Source organism: Pleurodeles waltl, chromosome 4_1, assembly GCF_031143425.1.
Source record: "Pleurodeles waltl isolate 20211129_DDA chromosome 4_1, aPleWal1.hap1.20221129, whole genome shotgun sequence".
NCBI lineage: Eukaryota > Metazoa > Chordata > Amphibia > Caudata > Salamandridae > Pleurodeles > Pleurodeles waltl.
Window position 1 is genome coordinate 142355528 of NC_090442.1, and position 25688 is coordinate 142381215.

Here is a 25688-nt window from a genome sequence, read left to right on the forward strand (position 1 = left end):
CCCAAGTCTCCTGATAAAAATGGCACCTCACTTGTGTGGGTAGGCCTAGCACCCGCGACAGGAAATGTCCCAAAACACAACATGGACACATCACATTTTCCCAAAGAAAACAGACCTGTTTTTTGCAAAGTGCCTAGCTGTGGATTTTGGCCTTCAGCTCAGCCGGCACCTAGGGAAACCTACCAAGCGTGTGCATTTTTTAAAACTAGACACTTAGGGGAATCCAAGATGGGGTGACTTGTGGGGATCTCACCAGGTTCTGTTACCCAGAATCCTTTGCAAACCTCAAAATGTGGCCAAAAAAAAACACTTTTTCCTCACATTTCAGTGACAGAAAGTTCTGGAATCTGAGAGGAGCCACAAATTTCCTTCCACCCAGTGTTCCCCCCAAGTCTCCTGATAAAAATGGTACCTCACTTGTGTGGGTAGGCCTAGTGCTCGCGACAGGAAATGCCCATATACACTATCTGGACACATCAAAATTATCAAATACAAAACTACCTGTTTTTGCGGGGGAGGGGACCTGCGTTTTTGGTCCTGGGCTCAGCAGCCATCTAGGGGAACCTACCAAACCCAGACATTTCTGAAAACTAGACACTGAGGGAGTCCAGGGAGGTGTGACTTGTGTGGATCCCCCAATGTTTTCTTACCCAGAATCCTCAGCAAACCTCAAATTTAGCAAAAAAAATTATATTCTCCCCCACATTTCTGTGTGTGATCACTGCATCGAGACAAATTTCCGACCACCCAACATTCCTCTCAGTCTCCCGGTAAAAATGATACCTCACTTGTGTAGGTGGGCCAAGTGCCTGTGACAGGGAAGAGCCAAAAACATATCGAAATTGAGGGGGAACCAAAGCGGGTCCACAAGGGCAGTTTGAAAAAAAAAAACATATTTAGGCTGACAAGTGCAGCAGAATTTCTATCGGTATAGATGATGCAATCTTGGGTGGTAGAAATTTTGTGGATCCATCACAAAAATGTGGGTAAAATATGTGAGCAAAGTTGGAGATTTGCAGGGCATGGTGGGTAAGAAAAAGAAAATGTTTTCAGATTTGTTTAGGTCTTGTGGATTTTTCTACATGGCAGCGTCCCAAAGTCAAAAAAGTGCAGCCCTCACCATTCCAAGTGGGACGATTTTGAGAGTTACCAAGCTCTCATGGCCCAAATGTAAAACCAAAACCCAAAATAATCAAATGTCCTCTTGCTTGCCGTGGGATAAGAGGTTTTAGTGTGCGGGGGAGAGCTGAAAGACTGTTACCCCCTTCAGTTGGGGTGTGGGCATAACCAGGCCCATACTGGTTGGTAGCCACCACCCCACTGTTTTTTTTTTTTTTAATTCTCTGGCAGCTAATAGACTTTCTTCTCCTCTCCCCCCCCCCCCGGATGTGGATCGGGGGTAATTGCCCAATCTGCCCACTGGTGGGCAGAACAACTTTGGCCCCATTTATTTGGGATGGGGGTATGGCCATACCCCCACCCTCTTATTTTGAAAAAAGAATCTTCCCTGGTCTCTTGTGTGCTTTCTGCCCCTCATGGGGGCAGATGGGCCTTCCAAAAATAGGCCGGTCTGCCCTCAAGGGAGGCAGATATGGACAACAGTAATGTGCCCCCATGGGGAGCGACCCTTGCCCAAGGGGCTGCCCCCCCAAACAAAACACACACATACACACACACCAATCCCTGGTGTCTAGTGGTTTCTGCCCTAACACAAATAGGCCGAAATGGCCTAAATACAATTTGCCCCCCAGGGGAGCGACCCTTGCCTAAGGGGTCACTCCCCATACATAAAAACATAAAGTAAGTAGAAAAAATATATATATACCTGGTGTCTAGAGGTTTCTGGCCCCTGTGGGGGCAGATCGACCTAATTATATTAGGCCGATCTGCCTCCAAGAAGGGCAGAAAAAGCCTAGAAATAGTTGCCCAAGGGGCCGTTCCCCTTATGCGTAAGTATGATTAAAAAAAAATCCCTGGTGTTCAGGGCTTTCTGCCCCCACGGGGACAGAAATGGCCTAAAAATAATTTGCCCCCCCGGAGAGCGACTCTTGCCTAAGGGGTCGCTCCCCACATATAAAAAAATAATTAAACAAAAGAAAAATGTATCCCTGGTGTCTAGGGGTTTTCTGACGCCCCCCCCACCCCGGGAGCAGATCGGCCTAATATAGTTAGGCTGATCTGCTCCCAGGGGGGCAGAAATGGCCTAAAAATATCCCCCCCCCAGGGAGCAGCCCTTGCCCAAGGGGCCGCTCCCCTTATGCGTAAGTATAAAAACAATTAAAAAATCCCTGGTGTCCAGTGGTTTCTGCCCCCACGGGGGCAAAAATGCCCTAAAAATAATTTGGACCCCCGGTGGGCGACTCTTGCCTGAAGGGTCGCTCCCCACATATAAAAATATATATATATATATATATATATATATATATATATATATATATATATATTCCTGGTGTCTAGGGGTTTTCTGCCCCCCCTGGGGGCTGATCGGCCTAATTATATTAGGGCTAAAAATAATTTGGCCCCCTGGGGAGCGGCCCTTACCCAAGGGGCAGCTCCCCTTATGCATAAGTATTGATAAAAAAAAATGTCCCTGGTGTCTAGTGGTTTCTGCCCCCAGGGGGCGCAGAAATGGCCTAAAAATAATTTGGCCCCCGGGAGCGACCCTTGCCTAAGGGGTCACTCCCCACACATAAAAAAATAAAAAATTATCCCTGGTTTCTAGGGGTTTTCTGCATCAATCAGCTGCTAGTGGGTGACTGGTTAACCTTTTGTGAAGGGTCTGCCATGAGGTTATCACGTGCCGCATTTATAAGTAAGGTACATCCACACCTGGGCTTCAAGGGAAGAGTGTTCTCCAGGTGCAGGTGGCCACCGAGTCACTGCCACTTCTGAGCAGGATCAGCACCTGGATCTTCACAAAGATGAATAATATACACTAATTGTTGGGAGCACTTCCCAGAACCATGTCAAGTTAGAAAATAAATTATGTCAATTTCGCTGCTTAAAGTGTATAAGACACGATGTACCTCTGCTTTATATCTGGATCATTCTGTGATTTTGAACGAAAATGTTTTCCTCATGTGCTTTGGGCTTACTTTAAAGTATTTCCAGAAACCAAAATAAAAATAGGTTTATTTAGACGTGTAGCTCTGGGTACCCCAGCAAATCTGCCCAATGATAACTGTTGGAGCCCTCTGCAATTGGAAAAAGTGTAGGTTAACCACGTGGCAAACCAAAGAAGATCCCCTTAGGGTGATCAGCATTTCAGGTTTGACTTGATACTTCAAACCTGGGCAGTCCTGGCTTACATCATGCACTGCCCTCAGCTCTTACAACTGAATCCCTTACTCTGTGTAACTCGTATTGATGGCAAACAACCCACCCCTCCAAATGATGGCCACTCTTCCCAAATGCTACTTTTTTTCTAAAACCCTCACATGCCTGGACCCTGGAAGCGTGTGATGGGCCCTCCACTGGTCCTCATTCTGCTCAAATAGTTCGTAGCCTGATTGCTGGTTGCCCTCCATCCTCCAGAACTGCCCCTGCCTATAAGCAGCCTCCAAGGTATACTTCTGCCCCCTTCATTCACCTTCGTACGATCCATCCCTTGGTGACAACACCTCATGCTTTGATGTTTCATGTCACTTACATGCTGATGACCAGCGTAGTCCTAAAATGGATGGTGCTCCGGAACTCATGCTCTGGCCTGCCTAAACTGAATCTATTTTCCAGAATCAACTACACTGATGTCACAGGTTGGTACCAATTGCTTCCCCCAACATCATGCCTCCAGCCCCAGCTGGATGCAAACTTTAATCCCGGCATTAAGCTCGAGTGATTTACTGCTGGTCACCGGCCTGGGGTACCAAGTATGAAACATTCACAGAACTCACCTATATGTTCCTTTCATCATCTCCACAGCCCTCGTCACCAGCCTCTTCATGAGAAGAATTGGCTACAGCAGCAGCCGGTGTTATACCACAGCATCTTGGCTGAAATATTGACCAACAAAAAATATCGCCACCCCAATACCGTCTACCACGTAATCATTAGGGTAACTAGATCATAAGTTAAGAATAATCAAAAAATTGTATATACTACCTCGATGGTATAGTGGTAGTTGATTTTTTTGCAGTTCCGTATTTCAAGCACAATATTCTCGCATTCAACCCTACGGCTTTACGCCCATATTTATACTTTTTTAGCACCGCATGTGCGTCATTTTTTTATACAAAAGCATCGCAAACTTACAAAATACTATTATAATTTGTATGTTTGCGACGCTTTTGCGTCACAAAATGACGCAATGCGGTGCTAAAAAAGGATAAATATGGACCATAGTCTCTTTGCCCCAGTACTGACGCACTCTCTCTCACTTCTCTTGCGAAAGTTAGCAACCTTGTCACGCAAACAATATTTTACCTCCCTAGGCATAGCCGGCCTTCCCAAAAGTACAGTGGGCCGCGACAACTTCCAAATTCGTTGTTTAAAGCAATGACGTTCTATCGGAACCTTCTTGCCACCTTGAAAAACATGCAGATTCGAGTTGTTCAGTCTACTTGGATCCTAGCTCTGGACTTCCATCCCCACTGACTCCTGGGCCATCACTTCTCTGCTATCCCTGCCCTTAGCTCTCAGGTCACGCCTGCAGTCTAGTGATCATCCAGCCGTCTAATGGCCCTTCACCATCCACCTCTTACATAAGAACCTCTTCCCTTTCTTCTAAATCCTGCCCAGAAATATATCAATCTGTACATATGTGTAGCTATATGTGATCTGTTTCTTCATGTCTCAACCATCATCTTTCATTTCTCCTTTATGTAACCTCTCACACAAACTTCTGTAAATTGGAATGTTCTCTTTAAAATGATTCCAATGGCACCCCCAGGAAATTGAGACTCCCCAGCCAGTAGGCACTGCAAAGTCATCAGCCAAGAAAGAGCTGGGGACTGGGCAGAGTCTACTCACACGGGAGGCAGCAAAAGGGGCAGATGGAGTGGGCAGGGTGATGCTGATCTGTCACATACATGTAAACTTAAAAGCACTGACAGCTCACCTCTCCGTCATGGCGATCTGCTCCAGCATGGCAGAGCCCGTGTTGGCCTTCCAGTTCCCAGAAATGGAGGTTCTCCTAGGAGAGAGAGTATAAACACCATGGTGAGTCAAGGGAGATGCAGAAACCCTTGTCTAGGAGCAGGTGGTCAAAAATAATCCATTAATAGGCACTGCCTGACCACGCATTTCTGCCGCTCCTCTGCCTTTAATGTGGAGGAAAAACGAAAACAAACATTGGCAAAGTCAATATGTCTGGCTTTGGCTGGTTGGCACAACTGTTTATTTTTTCATTGCAAGAATGTGCCACAAAGAGAAAGAGAAAAAGGAAAACGTGATTACCTAAAAAAGTCTGCCATATGCCTGCATTAAACATGCTTAATTTAAAAAAAATCACTGATGTGGACATTTTACTAGTGATTTTTTATTATTACCTAAAAGTCTTTCAGTTGAGCCATTCATTTTATTATTAGTGTAGAAAACAAGAAGAAATTACCAGCAAACCATAGACTCAGATCACAGGCTTCCACAACATCAACTAAACCCTTTTGATCCTGAAGACAGAAAATCAGCACCTGAAGCACATGCAAAATAATTGCCGGTATTTAAAGTTAAAATAAAAAAATAACTTAAATGAAATAGCACATCTGGAACTAGGTTTACAAGTAAAACAAGAAAACTATTTTAGGCTGATGTGAACATTGTGCACACAATTTGTTCACTCACTCAAACTGAAGGGCGATAATGGGTAAAGTGGGCTCACGCATTGTCCCATGGTCTGGTGGGCAGAAGAAAAGTGTGCACAGCAGTTTAACAGAGCAGAAACCCTCTGATCAAGAGCACCGCTAATTATGTTTATTATGTAAGTGTTTTTTGAGAAAAAGAATAGACTTGCAAGTTAAAGCTCTCTCAAAGGCCAGACTTAAAGAAACAGATGCCTTGCCAGACCAGATCAATCCAAGCCAGAGTAGCTATTCCTGTGCGTTTGGAGCTCATTTCCTGGTTTGCCCATTTTATGCCAGCATCAACGTCAGCCCGAAGACTGCTGGCCAGCGAGTGGATGTGGACAGCAAGTGGCAGAAGATGGGCAGACAGGGCAGCAGGTTGCGCATGTAGGCGTTGGTGTTTGTAAGGGTTGCAGAATAATGGACTTGATGTATGCAGGAGTAGATGTGTGATAAAGGTTAGTGTGTGTAAGATGGTGATGGATATGAAGTTTTGGTATATGTAAGGGCTGAAGGAGCTCAGGGTTTGGTGTATGTAAGGTTGCTGAATGCGGGTGCGGGTGTGTGTAAATGATTGGTGTTTATAATGCAGTGGGTGGTAGATTTAGGACAGCGCAAAGGTTGGTTTACATAATTAGCAGGTGTATGTAAGCGTATGGTGCATTTTTAAAAGTTGCTCTTATAAAGCACTTAACACCACAGTTTGCCATTTCAAAGCTCTGATGTAAAAGTACATGACAAATTGGCATATGAAAGGTGAAAGGCATAGTAGGCTCCATTAGATTTCATACTCAGATTTCATCTCATTCAAGGTGTCAGCAGCCAGTGCATGATTCACTGACCTTTCTTACTGCCTAAAGGCTGGGACAGGTGTGTCCATGGCATGTATGTAGGTGGTGTGTACAGAAAGTAGTGCCGGGACGTGGTACTTTGGGACATGTTTACAAGGCCCATGCCACAGAGTGGTGCAGCAAGTGCCTTGCGCCACCCGGGAAGTGTGGATGGATTCAAGACACAAGGGAGCTCTTCTAGGGAGGGTTAGGCTCACTTGCTTCACATGCTTGGTGCCATCAGAGATTTAGGCCCGTATTTATACCTTTTTAGCGCCGCATTTGCGCCAATTTTTGACGCAAAAGCAGCGCAAACTTACAAAGTACAATTGTATTTTGTACGTTTGCACCGTTTTTGCGTCAAAAAATGACGCAAATGCGGCGCTAAAAAAGTATAAATATGGGCCTTAGTTCAAAGTGAGAGGTAGTTTAATTTTCTAGTTACTCCCTTGTTCAGACCCCAGAGGAGCATTTACGATAGCGGTGGCACTCTAAAAAGGGCAAGATGTGACAAAAACAGTAATATTAGTTAGGGGACGAGGATGTGGCATCACGGTCAGAGCTGTCGGCTTTAGGAGTGTGGAACAGGTTCGAGTCTCTGCATCGGTTTAACATCCTGTGATTCTGGGCAAATCACTTAACCTCCCGGTGCCGACAAAAAAAAAGGTACCACACACAGAAAGAGGAAATAACAAGGAGAAATTCAGATATCCCTTCGCATTATGCCTGTCCTGGGGAGGTGTATCTTTTTGGCGCATTCCCAGGTTTCCCTGTTGTTGTAAATCTGGAAATGCATAAAAAACGAAGGAAACGCGTCCCTGGCGCAGAGTAATGCAATGCAGCGATTTGCAGTGTGTCATGTTATTCGAGACAAGGTGAACTTGCATGACTTCATAAAGCTCACGTTTGATTTGCGTTGAACTTGCACCACGTTGCGCGGTGTAAGGGAAACACAAAGGAGCTCACAAATATGCCCCTAGATTTAGTGCCAACAGTGTCAATCCAGGAGTCCTGAAGCCCTATGAAACACCACAGCAAAATAGGAACCCTCCTCTGTGTGGGGGGAGGGGGGTATACAGAGTTAAGGTTAGTCGTGGGTGAAGTGCCCAGGCCACTATTGTTTTGTAAACCCAGATATAGGCCTCCATCTGTGTAATGAGAAGGGACAAGCTGTTAGCCTGGTACCAACACCCAGACCGTGTAATAGGGCCAACGTTTGATATCCTTCCAGGTAGGAGTGCTTCAGTGTCAGATTGAAGGCCATGCACTGACAGTAAACAGCGATTTATAATATTACGAAACAAAGTGAAAGGGGTTACTCGTCCAGCCCCCGCTCCGAGGACACGTGACGGATTAGGAGCATCAATAAGGCCCGGCTCCTCGTCTTCCCAGGGTTTATCCTGTCAAGTGCCTCGATGACTCACTCCCTTCCTCCCCAGACAGCCGAAGTGCGATGAACGGAAAAGCCCCGGTCTGGGATGCGGCTCAGGCTGCCTCCGCTGACAGCCGGATAAGCTCTCCCTTTGTCAGCGCGGACCTCCTGGATCAGCGATGCCCGGCTCATCGCTCTTTCAGCTCGCACCCTCTGATCCTCGGGCGGTCTCTTCCGGGATCATCCTCTCCCGCAGACACCTCGAGCTTTGACTCCCCGGAGCCCTCTTGATGGCGTGGGGTTTCAATACCACAACAGAACCCCCAAGTTCTCTCTCTCAGTCCCCTTTTTATATATCTTTCACCCCCCCCTCTTTCCCTCGCACATCCCCTTTGCTCCTTTCTTCCCCCATACCTTTATGCAGTGACGTGGCAAGGATGGGGCTGGCCCAGGTGCAAGCACTGAAAATGCTCCGTTTGCTTTTAGGGTAACAAAATGCAACACTAGTCAGGGTTCAGTGGCCTTTCGTGCCCTTGTAGCACTGCACCTGCTGCACCACTGACATCTAAGCCCATGCGTGCATGCCTTCATTTCGCCTTCTTCCTCCCTCCCCTTAAGTTATTCTCTTCCTTGTTCCTTTCCCCACTTTTCTTCACCCCTTCCATTCTCCAGTTTCTCCTTCATTTACGGGCGCACGACTCCCTTCATTCTTTGCACGGAGGTCAATCCACAGATATACCAGGGAATGCAGAAGTGACATCACGAATGCGGAAGTGACATCACGTATGCGGAAGGCATATTCCATATTAAGAACCCTTTGACTACCTGAAGACATCACAGGGTAGCCCTGGACCCCACTCGAGGCCAATCAACAGATTCATATTTGCTTGTTAGGGGCTACGCGGGAGTTGGGGGGCGGGGAGGGGTGAGGGAGTGAGTGGGGTGTTAGGAACAGCGCCTCCAGAAGCAAACGTGGCTCTTGGGCCCCGTGTACCATCCTTGCTGCTTTGTTCATGACCCTCTCAGTGGCAGCTGCTCCTCAGCCTCATTTATACTGGACAGGGAGGGACTCTTCCACACCGCAAACGGCGTCTGTGGTGGTGGGGGGCACAAATATATGTGGAGGGAATACTGGATAAAGGTGTGATTGAATATTTAACAGCAATATAACATTGATAAAGATGGGCTCCGCCTTGCTGCACCCTTCTTCCAGCTGTGAAATTGTCAGGTAGGCGGTTTGAAGCCTAGCGCCTCGAGGTAAACATTTGAACACCCGACTAAAGCAGGTCCCGAGTTCGGGCCTTGTTAGGCCTGCAAAGTTAAGGACCTTTAATTGAATAATCGCGCCATCTGTTCTTTCCAGCGCTCTACTAAAAAAAAAGTTATTGTCAACTTTCTATTGTTTATAGACATTGCTCCCAATGATGTAAGCGAACAAAAGAGGGTGACCGAGTCTCATTAGGTCGGCAAGCATAACACATCAGTCATGTGGTGCTCCTGTCGGGGCCTTCCTTTAGGGCAACCCAGGCAGGAAGCTGCCACTTCCTTCATTTATCCATCCACCCGCCCTGTCTTTCGTCTTCCTCTCTTTCAGTTTGCTGCACCTTTCCTTCGGCTTTGCGGTTTCCTTTGACCCTTCCTTTGATTCTTCCTGCCGTCCGTCTTTCATTTCGTTTATTCTGCCATTCCTTTTTGTATTTTCCGTCTTTCGGCCCCATCCTCTTCCTTTTTCTCCCCCCTGCTCTCTCTTCCTTTTGGCCGTCGTCTCTCCCTTGTTCCTCCCCCCGTGTCTTCCTCTCAGCCCACTGCTGCCCACCTGAAGGCCGCCGAGGAGTGCCAGGGCCGCGCGCCACCGGGCTTGTTTACCAAGTAAGGAGACTGATGGAAAGCAGAGCGCTGAGCCTGGGACGGTGAGTCAAAAACAACCAGCCCTGCCAGGGCTGAAGAGAGGAACTGGAGAGAAGAAACGAATCTCCATATCTCAGCATCTGCCCGGCACTGACAGCTGCTCCCATCTCTGAACGGTGCAGACCCCTGGCCGAGGGCCACGCAGTGCCGTGCGGCCGCCGCACACCTCGGGAACGGGCCACCGGCGTGATGTTTATCCACTCGCCGCCCTTACCCATACTGGAGGGCAGTGATCTTCAAAACTTTTAACTGCCGCGCCCCCCAGTAGAAGGAAAATCATCGGGCCCCCCCTCTACATTTTTCACAATTAATCTAATAAATTGGCAATGTTTAAATATGCCTAGACATTTTAAACATTGCAGTGAAGTTACGTTACTGTTTTAAAAATGCAATCAAATACACTATACCAAACATGCTGTTCTGGTCAGGCAGGCCTTACTAACGCGTAAAAGTGTCCAGAGTGTGATTCTGAGGGGTGGGGTGGGGGTCTTGAAGAGTATTTGGAGTGTCTTCCTTTTTGACACATACTCCCAAACTTGATATAATGACAAAACATATTAGTAATGGCCAATTTCAAGGAGATTTTCTGCTGCCCCCCCCCCCCCCCATCATTTGTGGGCCCCTGGGGGTCCCACCCACCAGTTTGAAGATCCCTGCTCTAGGGCCTGGGGCCAGGAGAAACCTCCAGAAACGCAGGAGTGTGACAACCTGCCTCGGGTGATGGGGTTCTCTGGGCGCACTCCCTCTTCCCACCCCCCTCTCCCAACCGCCCTGTTTGTCCCGATGCTTGGGCTGGGAAGGGGGCAAATTCAAAACCCTCCAAAACGGCGCTTCAAAAAAACAGCACTCAGAAAACGGGCGAATGCAGCGATTCCTGGTGCAGCAGGTGCAGTTGGGGGGGGGGGGCGCTCTAAGGAGTGAGGGGCCCTAAGAACCACTATTACAGGGGCGTAAAACAGGCCCCGTGACGCAGAGGAGGTAATCCACCAAGGGAACCCTTGTTACGTGAAACATAACAAGGAGAAACAGCCATAAATGAGAAAGGGGTGCAGAAGGACACCTGTGCTTCTTTGACGTCAGTGTCATGAAAGTGACGCCATTCCGATACTGACCGCGCGGTGGCGCTCCTCCTACACCTTAAAATGGACGGCGCTGTATCCATCTCATTACTAGGCCCAGAAGTGGGTATGCTGGTAAACTTGCAAGGTGTTAGAGTGGTCCATTGTTAGACCTTCAAGGATTGTATAACTTGTAATATGACCACCGCTGCCGTTCAAAAATGGGAAACTTCTTATTTGTTTAATTTAGTTAAAACAGCTATCTAAATAGTTTCTTGCTATCAATAGCCCTGCTCATATTTTAGAGTAATAAAATCCATCCCTCCACTCTGCCATCTATCATTGCATCCATCCATCTACTTTGCTGTTCATCCTTCGATCCATCCATCCATCCAGCCATCGATAATCCATCCAGCCATTCATCCATCATCCACTCTGCCCTCCATCCACCCATTCTGCCATCCACCAATCATACAGGCATCCACACTGCCACTCACACATCAGTCTTTTTGTTCATCCACTCCGCTATCCATTCATTTGTCTTTTTACCCACTCGCCCATCCATCCCTTTATTTTCTGCCATCCATCTATCCATCCATCGCTTTACTCTGCCATTCACTCACCAGTCTATACCCACTCGCCCACTCACTCACCATCCATTTACTCTGCAATCCTTTTACCTTTCCATCCACATAACCAACACTCATCCATCTCCCCATCTACTCATCCACCTATTCATTCATCCACTCATCTATACATGCTCACCCTTCCTCCCACTCAATATTCCTTCGATCTCTCTATCTTCTAATTAGCTATTCCCCTTGACCCCTGCAATTCCCCCCTGCAATTCCCAGCTGTTCCCCTTGACCCCTGCAATTCCCCCCTGCAATTCCCCTTGACCAGATAATTCTCGCCTCGGTGCCTAATCTAATTCATGGGTCCCACTCTGCAACTCTGGGCAATAGCTTGCTTAATCTCCACAACGGCCCCAACAGCGCTTGGATGCCTGGCTTCACCCTGGGGGTGCTCAGGAGTGGGCGCCTCACAGGGAAAAGCCAGGAGGGGTTCCATAGCGGTATGAGTACAGCGCCTTGAGACCCTAACGGGTGAGTAGTGCGCTATACAAGTGCTAATTTACATTTAGCTATCGTTCGTTCTTCCTTGCTGCGCCTTCGTCTTCTACAGACCCGGTATTCCTTCGGTATTTATCAGTCATGTTCATGACACCCCTGGGGCCCGGGCTCTTCTGGTTTTGCACCTCGACTTCGGGATGCACGGACTCGGAATCTTAACAGCGCCGCGGTTCCCACAATCTTCACAAACACCCAAAGACTCTTATTTTTCAGAACAGGGCTCGTTGCCCTCCGATGCATTTTCCGAAATTGGCGCCAAAAGACCCAAGGGTGAACGAGAGCTTTAATGATTGTATTGTGCTAACTTTAACACGTAGAGCACAGACTGTTCCCCGCAAGACTCGCCCAAACCAAATGAAAGAATGCCATGACTTGTGGCTGATGGGACACGGTTGCATATGGTTTCAAAAGTAGAACATGGGTATATATGTTTTTTTCAAAGGATCAGAATATTTTAGCGTGCAGGCATCACATGTTCACACACTTGGAATGTGGCATTAACGTTTTCCTCTTCCTTACGTCTAAAACCCCTTGGGTACCAGCAGACGGAGAGGTTTCCAGTTTGCATGTATACGAGCGCTCCAAACAACCCTTGTAGTGTGTGCGACCGGCACCGGTGTGTGATGTTTTCATTACAAGGCCGTGAGTCATGTATGGAAAGTGATCCAGCCGTCACCCATTCCTCACCATTAACACATTCTGGGTTTAGAGCCCTGACAACATTCTTGGATCTTATATATGTGTGACTAGACACAGAGCCAGGCTTTACGGCCAAAGACACATGTCACACAGCCCTGTGATGTCCTGCTCCGCATTTCAACACGTCTGGCTGACGGGTATATTTTCCTACACAGGAGACTGTGTCATGTTCCCCCCTGGCAGGTGCTCTACATTTTTGGAACAACTTGCTCACTCGATTCTGCTGCACTCAAGTTTCAACTTTTGTGGTTTCCTACATAAGAGGGGTGACTACCATCCCCATGTGTCCCCTGGTGCCAGCTGACTGATATCTCTGCGGTACCCTCAGTGCTTAATTTGTGCTTGTTGTTTTTGGTGCGCGGCACCGGCACTTATTTTTGACGGCCGGCGCTTATTTTTCTGCCTCAAGCATTTACTGAGGACAGAGGAAGAGAAAAACTAAAACCGTAGCAAAGGGAGAAAGCAGAAAGCTACTAGAGGGAGCTGAAGGGGCAGGGAGTGGCTGTAAATGGATTGAAGAGGCCCGAGATGGCTTCAGGATTACGCTGCCTCAGTATTCCATGTTCACACATTTAATTGCAGCAGCCGCGTGTTTAAGAGGAGGGCTTTGGGCACCTGCACGTTTTTATTTACAAATTAAGCACTGGGTACCCTAAGTTAAAAAGGCGGGTTAGTGGTCCAACCAGTTAAGCCTGTCTAGCCTGTCATGTCTTGGGTCCTAGTGTGTGACACTGGTGTGCAAGTGCAACATATTGTGATACGCCAGAGAAGATACTAACCATTGTATGTGTGGCCCTGCCAAGAGGATTGACATGTGGTTCTCCCTGTAAGCATTCCTTTATGGTGTCCTTACTTCTGATCTACCTGAGTATCAGGTACATCTTCCCTGTGCATGATTGAGTGTAGGTGGCTCTACACAGAAGCAGAAGCTAAAGAATGAAATGACGTAAGATTCCCTTCAGTGCCTATTTAATGCCCCCAAAGAAATGTCTTATTCAGAAATATCACCCCTCAAATCTGAGAGACATAGGGCCGGATGTAGATCTAGGCAGAGGGGAATACTCCGTCACAAATGTGATGGCTATCCTTTCTGCCATATTACAATCCCATTACATCCTATCGGGAAGGAGTATTCCATCCACTGAGACCAAAATCAGGCCCAAAGTTTGAAGGCACAAGAGTCCCTTTCATACCTTCAGTGTCACAATAAGTGTCTACCCTTCTATGATTTGTGGTACCTAACTGGTTTGGCCGGATCACAATGGGTGGCAGGGGTTGGCGTACAGTTTAGCTAACTCCTGTCAACCTTTGTTGATGCACACTTGCAAGCACTGGTGTAGTGGCTTTATTCTGTGCGTACATGCACATAGGTGAAAGAATCAAGTTATAAACCAGGGTTTGTGGGTACAACCTTCTTAATTCCGACACCCTAATTATATGGATAACACCAGAGGGAGAATATTTTAACACCTTCATTTTAAACAGCAGGTTTATTTGAGGCCCACCTGGCTTTGTCTCTTCACCTTGAACTTTCAGTTCTAGGCACCTCACAAACATAGCAACAAAGACATGTGTCTGGGTGCAAAAGGAAAGCCCAGGGTAGGGTGTATTGGGCCTGGTGAGAGGGAGCCATCTCTTCACCCAAACTGTACTTCACAAAAGCAGGGGTCCCTAAAGGCTGTCATCTCACCTATGCTTTTCAACATCTACATGAAGTCATTACCAACAATGATCAATGAATTTCTGCACATGCTATAACTATGCAGGTTACACACAAATACTCCTTAAACTGGAAAGCCACAAAGACATTGGATATTCAGAAATCTTCAGTTGCTCCGAGCCATTGATCAGTGGATGAGATGGAGCCACCTCCAACTGAATGCGTCCAAATTATGACCCACTCTGTGCCTGGCCTGATGATCCATGACCACCTCCTAAAGTATCTAAAGAAGTAAAAAACCTTGGAATTACAATGGATTCCAAGTTAACAATGAATGCCAAAGTGGACAAATTAGCAAGATCAAACTTCATTACTATAAAAACTCTGCGACATATCTTCCACATAATGTCCAGGCTATTATCTCTCTTATAACACCGAAACTGGATTATGCCAATGACCTCTACCACAAAACAACGGATTCCGAACTCTGCTACCAGACTACTCCTACATGTAAAGCCACAAGCCCACATTTCACCTGCCTTGAAGGAGCTACATTGGTTACTGGTTGCCAGAAGATCCACATTCAATCTTCTTTTTATGACCCACTAAGCAATACATATAACAGAACCAAATTTCATCACAAATAAAATCACCAAATACATTCAACCAAGAAATCTCTGCTCCAGATTGGCACCTCGCCTCAAAATCCCACCATACAAGGAAAAAAACATAGGTGGCACATCCTTCTCCGTCCAGGCAGGCAAACTATGGAAATCATTACCCCAAAACATAAGACTCACGGATAACTATCTTATCTTCAGAAGACTACTCAAGAGTTGGCTCTTTCCTACATACCACCATACTCAAACACTAATGTACAATATATCCCTGTGTATATAAGCATTGATATTTTGATTATATGTATGAATCTGTATGTGTATTTCTTTGTATAAATATATATAATAATTTTGGTTTTTGAAATATATACTCTTTAGAACTGCTTTACAAATGTATATATTACTTATGGTTAAATGTATATATATTATTCTATAATGGAAATGGGTACACTGTTCCAGGGTGAATTGTCTACAGGCACGCGACCTCGGGTAGGTTCAGAACGGACCTCCGGATGAGTTGAATGTACTCACCCTGGGTATGAGGTTTTACGCGTCCCTATGATGCCCGGTTTCTACATGGGATGGGCGACTAATTATTTGACTGACTGAGACGACCGATCCACAGACTGTAAGTGACCTTCCAGCATTTATTTTCTTGTTTTCTATGGAGAAGTAATAATTACCGGTCCTGATAAAGCGCCATTGGATCAATTGCTGACCGTGTAGGCGCGAAACATGTCGACCAAGTGTTAGGAGCTAATATTATTTTCTCCTTTCTAGTTTGAAGGAGTATTGGTAGCATTATTTCCCTGAATACTCCCAATTGTGTTTTTAATCTTGACCTGACCCTTATTTGATAACATTAAAATTAGGCATGAGGTGTTCAGAGCCAATTTTATACCCCTCACTCTCCTTTTTCTCCTCTGTCAGCATATTCTGCAGACTCTACTTGACCTGTTAAACATCTTTTCGGTTGAAGTGCCTCCATCTTATGGATGTTGGCCCGTCAGACATTGCAGCGCCAGTCTGACGAGGAGTCAGCCCGATGATGATGCCTAGCATCCTACTGTGATGCTTGAGGGCACTCCTACAACATCTCTATCTCAGTCTACCTTTTCGTCCTCTGCGACAATTCACCCTGGAACAGTGTACCCATTTCCATTATAGGTTCATGCATAGGGAGAAAGTACACTGGACCATTAATCTCCCAGTCCCTCTTGTGTTTATTATATATTATTCTATTCTTAAAATGCATATAGGTCACTGCACAGTTCTCATATAAGTTATTTGAATAGATTCATATGGGTCTATGTATTTATGTATCACAATAAGGAAATACTATCATAACTATTTTTTCTACAAGTGCTTCACTATTGAAATACAGAGGAAAATCTAAAATGTTAAAAAAGTATTAATTATAAAAAGTTCACAAATAAATTACCCTAAAGGACTGCAACATTTGAAAGTCTGAGTTTCTAAAATACTACTTTAAATCGCAATATATATTCTTTTACTTATACATATATACTCTATATACTTATGTATCTATATATTTGTTACTTCACTCTTACTGTAGAAGCAAAAAATGACTCTATCCAATGCACTACTCTGTCTCCCTATACCTCTCTCAATACATCTTCAGCCTCCACTCTCAGACTAATCCTAAACCTCATTCTACTACTATGATCTCCAAAATAACAATTTCTAGACTTTTCCCTTCTCTATCCCTCCTTGAATCACCCAAAACCTCATTTTTCACTACTATGATCTACCAAACAACCCTTTCCCTCGAGTATCCTTCCTTTGGCTCATCCCAAACCCTACTATACTAGTATGATCTTCCTAATCCATTTCTAGATACTCTTCCCACCTCCATCTCTCCTTTTACTCATCTCAAGCCCCATCTTACTGCTATGATCTCACAAATAACCCAAAATAACACTTCTTAGATTCTTTCCTCTTCTATCCCTCCATTATCCTATTCAATCCAGCTAACAGACAACACTCAAATTAACTCAGATTTCCGTATACCTATCCACCATAAATCTTTTTGGGGTTCCTGAGTAGTGTGCTACTCGCTGAAAAGCGCTTCAGCATCTCGTCAAGGGTAGTAAGCGCTATATAAATACACTTACAATACAATTACAATATATAGAGAACTGGTGTGGAACAGCCACACCTCCCCATAATAAAGATCCGCTACTTACATGTAGGCCTTGTAGTTGTTGCCGATCTTCTGGATACGGATGTCATACTTGGAGTCAATGAATGGCTCGGTAGTGGCATAAGTCTTTGCCATGGCAACCACACTGGTGATGTCCTGGAAGTCGTACTGGTTTTCCACTTTCACCTGTGGATGTGAACGGTGAACATGAAGGAGTGAGATCAGAAGGAAAGCCAACATTTGATACACACAGACAAGGCAGCTCATCACTGAAGGCAGGAGTCTTGCAGATTTTGTACATAAGACCTTTAGTACATTTTCCAACAGTTCTTCCTCTGGAAGGGCCACAGAGTTGGTGCACAGTAATCACATTTAAGGTATGGCATACGACTACTTGATGGGCTCTATGGGCCTTTCAGAAGTTGTAACGTGTTGAAAAATAATCCCATTTTCCAATATACCAATTAACTTTGGTATGCCAGGTCTTTCTTTTTTAACGTAGTGTGTTCCAGTTCTGTAGGACTGATGTTCTCATCAGTTGCTTCCACAGTCCCAAACCCCAAGGGAGAAAAGTAGGTTTAGGAACAATGAGATTAAATTGCCCAAAAATATTACAAGAAGACATTCTGCTACGACTTCAGCTCAAAATTGTTTGCCAGGAATAAAAAAAAACCTCTGAAGCAACTCTTCCTACTCCAATAAATAAATAATCTGTCTACTTTGATAAGAGCAAGGGAGCATTACCATGGGCAGAAAGACTGTAAGCATCAGTCCGATGAATTGCGGACTGTTCTGTAAGCTTTATCTCAGTGGATTGACCAATGGAGACCACGTATCAATGGACTGACCAATGGAGGCCACGTCTCAATGGATTGACCAATGGATGCCACATCTCAATGAATTGACCAAGTCCATAATAGCAAATGAATGTGGGAAATACATGAAATGGCTGAAAAAACCCACAAGACCTCTGTATTTTGGTACTCTTGCTTTTATTATTGCAGCACCTACAGACATTACATAATCTCCTCCCTAAATTTTCCACTCTTCATTGTGTGTGACCATTTCAGGTTTTCCAAGGATTTAGGCATTTAAATGCTATTAGCTATTTGATTTAGGAGTTCTGATTATCTGTGCAGAATTCTTTATCATTAAAGATCACAAAGTATGACTGATCATGGAATTCGAATTGGCCGCTCCCTGCTTTCCCTTTGAATTCAAATTATTGGGCACAAATTCTAGAGATTCCGATTTATAGCATATGGAATAAAGTACCCCTGCTGTATATTATATGGATTCTGCAAGTCACAAAGAGTTCTGTGGTAGAGTAAATAAGCCAAAGGCAGAGTTCCTACACATCCTTATGTAGCTACAAAGTGACTTGCAATATCATTTATCATACAGTACAGGCTATTTTATTTTTTATAATACATGGTCAGACCACTGCCCTTTACACATACTTGGTGCCTTGCTTTTCAGAATTAAAGTGATAGCATGATTGCATGATTGGAGGCATAAAGAATAACATCAAAAATGCAGGCATGAACAATAAAATGAAAATATGTACTGTGAAACTAAACACACCAAAAAACAGTTGGTAATTGTTGTAGAAAGGTCTTCGAATTAAATTAATGCAAGCCACAGTTAACAGATGCTTTTGCTCAGAATGTATAAGAATATATAAAGAGATTCTAGTTTTCCTGTAATGACCCAAAGTGAACAAAAATAAACATGTTGCCAAAAATATCTCATTTCTGCATGATCACTGTTTATCACATTGGCAGCAAGCTTTGGCGGGGGCATTTATATCTTACAACTCAACTATAACAGGGAAATTGCAGACTCACTTTTATTTTCAGGGACTGCAGTGCCCTATGTACTATAGTGTACATTAGAAATGTCTCCAACATTCATCCACCAGCAGACCACCCTAAACAATCCATTGGGGGCTGAAGACATGAGCAGTGAAATGCACAGACACAATCCCGTTAAAACAAAGATGAACAAGTGGGCTAGTATAAAATAGCATGATATTGCATGAGGCTTGAGTGCAGGTGCAATTCCAAACATTGTTTTCTTTTTTGTGTACATTCTGCTGCATTATATGTTTCAGTGCTTTAGTATTCCTTATGCTTGTGTGTGGGTTTTACTGTTGGTGACAGGTAACCAGAAAAGTAGCTTGTAATTTAAAATCCTATATACACATCTTTTGCATTGCCCATGTTGTTAACACTCAATGTATTAGATTGCAATTGATATCTGTAATTCATTACACACATTCATTAGGTTCTTGGCTTCCTAAATGTTGCAGTTATTGCCATATTGCAGTTATTGCTTGGATGTTATTTTCCAGTTAAAACCAAATCTATAAAAAACTTTCACAAGTACTTACCACCCTTCAACAACAGAACTGTCTCATTGGCATTGGAAAGAGGGAAGCCATCCATGAAAATATTCTGATCTAAACATCTTAAGCTTAGACAAAACCTGAACCCCCATTGACCTTCTTTGTTATCACAAGTGGAGAAAGCCACTCTGATGCTTCCACAGATTCAATCACACCATCCATTACCATCCGCTGGAACATGAACTTAACCTCCTGCCTAATGAGCAGTGGTATTCTTCTAGCCTTATGCCTGACAGGGATTGCTCCCTTAATCATGACTATTCTGTGCAAGTAACCTTTCAGTGTGCCTAGTTTGCCCTTGAAAATGCCTTGGAAAATTGGACAGGATTAAATCAAAATCTATGACACACACCACCTTTACCTTGTTGAGCACTTTTGGATTAATAACAATATTCAAGTCATACTGATTCACTTAACCTAATATTGGGGTCCGCAACATGGCCACACAGACCTTTCCTTTAACTACCCGATCTTGAAATCTAATGTCTGCCCACATATAGCCAATCACATTAACATTGCTGCCCTGGTACCTTTGGAGTTTATGTCCTTCTGAATCAATTTGACTCTAGGTCAGATAATGCCAAACACATCCTTGGGAACAATTGTGTACAGTGAACCTGAGACTACCATAAGAGTGACCTCATATCCCCTAACAAAAACACAACCTTGATCTATTCAGTCTTGTGTGTTCATCTTCAGGACTGAATGGCGTTTGAGGTCTAGTAACCTAAGGAGTGCTGCAGAGTATTGCTGGATGGTGGTTGGTGATCGGACAAGGGTTCCTGGTGCTGGGCACAGACCAGGCACAGACGGGTGTAGACAGGCTTGCCTTTGGTGCACTAGCAGCTTACCACTGCACTCATCTGCTGCACGTCTGTTGCAGCTGCCATTAAGTAGGTCCTAGGAGAGGGGAGAAGTGCAGGGTGCTGTGAAGTCATTTCCTGTGCTGATGGGTGATGGGAAATCAAGTGCTTTTGCATGGCTTCTTCTTCTAAAATTGGTTTTGATAGGATAGGAACACAAGCAATGTCACTAACTGTCCAGGTGGCTGATGGTAGTTTCAGTGATATCACTTCCTGTGTGGGTGAAAAACGATGGGAGATCCAGTAAAGTCACTTCCTGTGCTGATGGGTGATACGAAAAAAAATCTAGGTACCCAACACACAGGCCTTGTTATGTTACAGAAGGGCAGTGTTTTGTTCACTTCACTTCACGTGCCTATGACTGGATGAGAAGTCATTGTTTAATCGGCACTGCTATGGCCGTGCAGCCTTGGTCTGCAAGGTTTGCTAACCTGCTGTATGAGAGCAAGGAAAGGTGGGAATAGGGGGTGTTGCGAACCCCTCTCCCTTCGCTTTAGCAGCGCTCTACAGAGGGGGGTTGGCTTCTTTATGGGCCTCTTTTATCTGCAACTTGGCAGATAACAGCTCATAATCAACACTAAAAAGAAAAAAGATGGATCAGTTGATAGAAACGGGAAAGAAGGATGAACAGTGAGTGGGTGAAAGTATGGGTGGATGAGTGGGTGAAAGGATGGGTGAAAAGATCAGTGGGTGAAAGATGGATGGGTGAGTTAAAGGATGGGTGTGTGAAAGGATGGATGGGTAGGTGAATGAATGAAAAACAGGTGGGTAAAAGGATGAATGGGTGGATGAAATGATGAATGAATAGGTTGGTGAAAAGATGAGTTGGTGGAAGGATGGTTAGATGAGTGGATACATTAATGGGTGGGTGAGAGGCTGGCTAGATGGGTGAATAATAAGATTGCAGAGTAAATGGACATCTGAGTGGAAGAATGGATGGATGGATAGATGGCAGAGTAAATGGAAATCTACGAGGATGAACAGATGGGTGGGTAAAAGGAGGGTAGAGTGAATGGAAGGCAGAGGATGGATGGATGATTGGGCAGACGGATGGCAGAGTAAATGGAAATCTGAGAAGATGGATGGATGGGTGAAAGGATAGTAAAATAATTGGAAATCTTAGAGGATGGATGGGTGGCACAGTAAATAGAAATCTGAGATGATGTATGGATGGATGGGTGGGTTTGAATGGAGTCAAGTGTCCTAGAGTGGAGTGGAATGTCATAGAGTAAATTTGCGTAAATTGGAGTAGAGCGTCGTAGAGTGGAGTGGTGTAGAATGGCATGGAATGGTGTAGATTGGAGTAATGTAGTACAGTGGAGTAGAGTGGAGTGGCATCGAGGGGAGTAGAGTGTCAGTGGAGTGGCATAGAGCAATGTGGAGTGGAGCAGAGTGTCATAGAGAGGAATGGCGCAGAGAAGAGTGGCACAGTGTGGAGTGGTGTAGAGTGGACTAGAATGACGTATAATAGAGTGGCATAGAGTCTCAATGGAGTGGAGTGTCATAGAGTGGAGTACTGTAAGGTGGAGTATTGTAGAGTGGTGTAGAGTGGAGTAGAGTAGGGTGTCGTAGAGTGGAGTGGAGTTGAATGGAACAGAGTGGAATGTTGTAGAGTGGAGTGGAATGCTGTAGAGTGGAGTAGAGTGGAATAGCATAGAGTGTTATAGAGTGGAGTGGCATAAGGTGGAGTGGCCTGGAGTGGAGAAGAACATCATAGAGTGGAGTGTTGTAGAGTGGAGTAAAGTGGCATAGAGTGGAGTGTCATAGACAAGTTGAGTATCATAGAGTGAAATAGAGAAGTGTTGTAGAGTGGTGCGGCATTGATTGGAATAGAGTGGCATAGAGTTAAGTGCTGTGGACTGTCATGGTGTAGAGTGGGTATAAAGTGAAGTAGCATAAAGTGAAGTAGCGTAGAATAGCATAGGGTGTTCAAGAGTGGAGTGGTGTGGAATACAATGGAATATCTTGGAGGGTAGAAGAGTCTCGTAGACCGGAGTGGCATAGAGTGCCATGGAGTGGAGTAGAGTGAAGTGATTGTCATAGAGAGGAGTGTTATAGAGTGGAGTGATGTAGAGTGGAGTAAAGTGTTGTGAAGTTACGTTCAGTGTTGTGGTGTGGCATAGAGAAGAGTGGAGTAGAGTTTTGTAGAGTGGAGTAGAGTGTCAATGAGTGGAATAGCATGTCATAGAGTTGAGTAGATTAGAGTAGAGTGTTGTAAAGAAGAATATCGGTAGAGTGGAGTGTTAGGATGGACTGGTGTAGAGTTGAGTGGCACAGACTGGAGTGGCAAAGAGTGGAATACAGTGTCAGAAATTGGAGTGACATAGAGTAAAGTATAGTGGTGAAAGGTATAATTCAGTGTCCTAGAGTTGAGTAGAGTGTTGTAGAGTAGAGTGGAGTGTTGTCATAGAGTGGTGTAGACTGGCATGGCATAAAGTGGAGTAGCATAAATTGAAGTGGTGCAGAGTGGAATGGCGTAGAATGGAGTGGCAGAAAGTGGAGAGGCAAAGAGTGGAGTGTAATGAAGTGGAATTTTGTAGACTGGAGTGTCATAGAGAGAACTGGCATCGAGTGGAGTAGAGTGGAGTGGCATGTTTTGGAGTAGATTGGCATAGAGTGGAGGAGAGTGTCACAGAGTGGAGTGTCATAGAGGGGAGTGATGTAGATTGGAGTTTCATAGAGTGGAGTTTCGTTAAGTGGAGTAAAGTGTTGTTGAGTGGCGGAGAGTGGAGTGGCGTAAAGTGAAGTAGAGTGAAGTGTAGTGGCATACAGTGAAATGGTATAGAGTGAAGTGGGACAGAGTGGAGTAGAGTGTCATAGAGTGGAGGGGTAAAGAGTAGCACAGAGCAGAGTGATGCAGAGTGGAGTAGAGTGGAGTGGAGCGGCATAGACTGGAGTATTCATGGTGTGGTAGCGCATTACCATTACAGACAACACATGTTCACTTGAAATTACAATTATATTTTGGCAGACTGATGAATATATGGAAATCAACATTACCTAGTGCACTGACTTATTTTGACCATATTAAAATATTTGTTTCCATCACATTTCAGAAATACAAAAAATGTGCTTCATTTATGTGTTCCTAATTCTGGCATATTCTGAAATATGTGAACAGTTCATTTACTGGCATTTAAATGTTTTCGTGTGCTGAAAAAAAAATAACTTTCTACTGCCTTCTCTTTCAACCTCCAGTACCCTGAAAGATTGTCACATAAATCCTCTCATTTTGCAGTCAGAGAAAGAAAAGTAATCACCAACCTCCCTCAAACGACTGAGCCTAACGTTTGACCTCTGTCTTCGAATGCACAGCAAATGTGACAGATTAAAACTAAATTTAAAGGCTGTTTATTGCTCATTCACTTCTGAACTCCAGCATGGTTGTTTAGGGGGTGCTTCAGCATCCCAACAATCCGCTACTGAGAAAGAGGATTGTTTGAGTTATACTACTGGTAAAGAACACTGGCCAAAACAAACAAGCTCATAGGAATAACATTATTCCTCCCAGGCATGAGTGGATGATGAACTGGTAGTGTTTGAGATAAGAAGAATCAGGCAAGCAAAATGACAGGAGGAAGGAAACCTTTTCAAAGAAATACAGCATATATACTGCTTGCTGGAGTAACATAAAAAGGAGACCACTGAAAATACATGTACTCTTGTAGAGAGCCTCACGAAAAAGACAGAGGGGGTCATTATGACCCCAGGTGGGTGGTGATAATTGGGCCTATCCTCCACCCCTAAACTCCCTTAAGTCTTTCTTCCAGCCTGGGCCCTACAGCATCCCCATTCCCACAACAAGCAAGAGGGGCTCTGGTTTGTTTTTGGTGTAGTTTTGACATATAAGGTAGCAGAGTGAGTGTAATTCCCAACTCCCTTACATTTGACATGCAGAATGGTTGCACTGTTTGGGCTTGTGGGTTAACCAGCACCAACGGAATATAACACCCAAACATTTCTGCAAACTAGAGGTCTAGGTGCGCCCAGTGTGGTATGCCTTGCATGGATCCCACTGCGTTTTCTTATCTGTGAACCTCAAACTTTGGCTAAAAACAGGCATTTTCTTCACATTTCTGTGAGAGGAACTTCCGGAATCTATTGGGATCTGCAAAATTTGTACCACCCACCATTCCCACACTTCTCCTGATGAAAAATAGTACCTTACTTCTGTGACTGGACGCAGCGCCGGTGAGGGATCAAACAAGGGACTATTCCTGGAACCATGGAAAGTTTGCTTGGTCCAGCCACAAAGCTAGGGTAGCATTTTCATCTGGATATATTCCAGGAACGCTGAGTGGTAGGCTATTTTGAGGATCTTTGCAGATTTCTGAAGTGTCTTTCACAGAAATGCAAGAAAAATGTGTGATTTTAGCCAAAGTTTGAAGTTTGCAGGGCATAGTTGGTAAAAAAAGCTTGTGGGATTCATGTACGTAAGATCGCCCTGGACTCCCCTGGGTGTCTAGTTGTCAGAAATATGTAGTTTGGTAAGTTTTCCCGGGTGGTGGCTGGCCCGTGGCTCAAACAGCACTGCTACCACTATGTCCAAAAGCAGGCAACAAAAGAGACTGAACAAATATGCCATGCCCAAAATGGCGATGACGGTTGTAACCCATTCAGGGGCCCATGTCTCAAATAAGGAGAGCGAGCAGAGATGGACAGCAATACAGGGCAAGGACAAGGACTGGGCAAGGACAGTGATACAGGGGGTGCATAGTGAGCTTAAACTCGCCCACCCCATAACTCTGGAGAGCACCTGTTGCCCTTTGAGAAACATAGTCCAAACCAGTGGCACGGCCTGTGCCATCCGAGAAACACAATTGCTCCCCACAGTTCTCTAGGGACAAAAATAGACCCAGTGACAACTGAGGTTGGACTCCTATGGGCTAACATCTAGAAAATGGTCAATAGCTCCAGTGAGCTTTGCTGAAAATGAACCTTAGGGAACAGGTACACCACCTACTTGCAGATTCAGAGGCAATGAGGCCAAGCTGGAGGACTTTAAGGGGAGTTCCAGGAGGAACAATATTATAGTGGTTGGGGTTCTGGAGAGGGCAGAGGAACATAATGTAGACCTCTTTCTGGGAGACCTGATCATGAACACTCTGAAACCCAAAGGACTCTCAAAGTTTTTCTTGGTGGAGCAGATGCACAAGGCCCTGGTCACTCAGCCTCGGCAAGGGCTCAGCCACAGACCCTC

The 25688-nt window shown here is 44.9% G+C and overlaps 1 protein-coding gene across 1 annotated transcript in view; it reads right to left on the bottom strand.

Annotated features, from left to right (window-relative positions):
• The window catches only part of SYN3 (synapsin III), a 941464-nt gene that overhangs the window by 85834 nt on the left and 829942 nt on the right, over positions 1 to 25688 (bottom strand). Inside the window, exons 8-9 of the mRNA XM_069227930.1 lie at positions 17262 to 17404; positions 5057 to 5131 (exon numbers count right to left, since the gene is read on the bottom strand). Coding sequence (XP_069084031.1) covers positions 5057 to 5131; positions 17262 to 17404 — 218 coding nt within the window. The remainder of the gene's footprint in view (positions 1 to 5056; positions 5132 to 17261; positions 17405 to 25688) is intronic.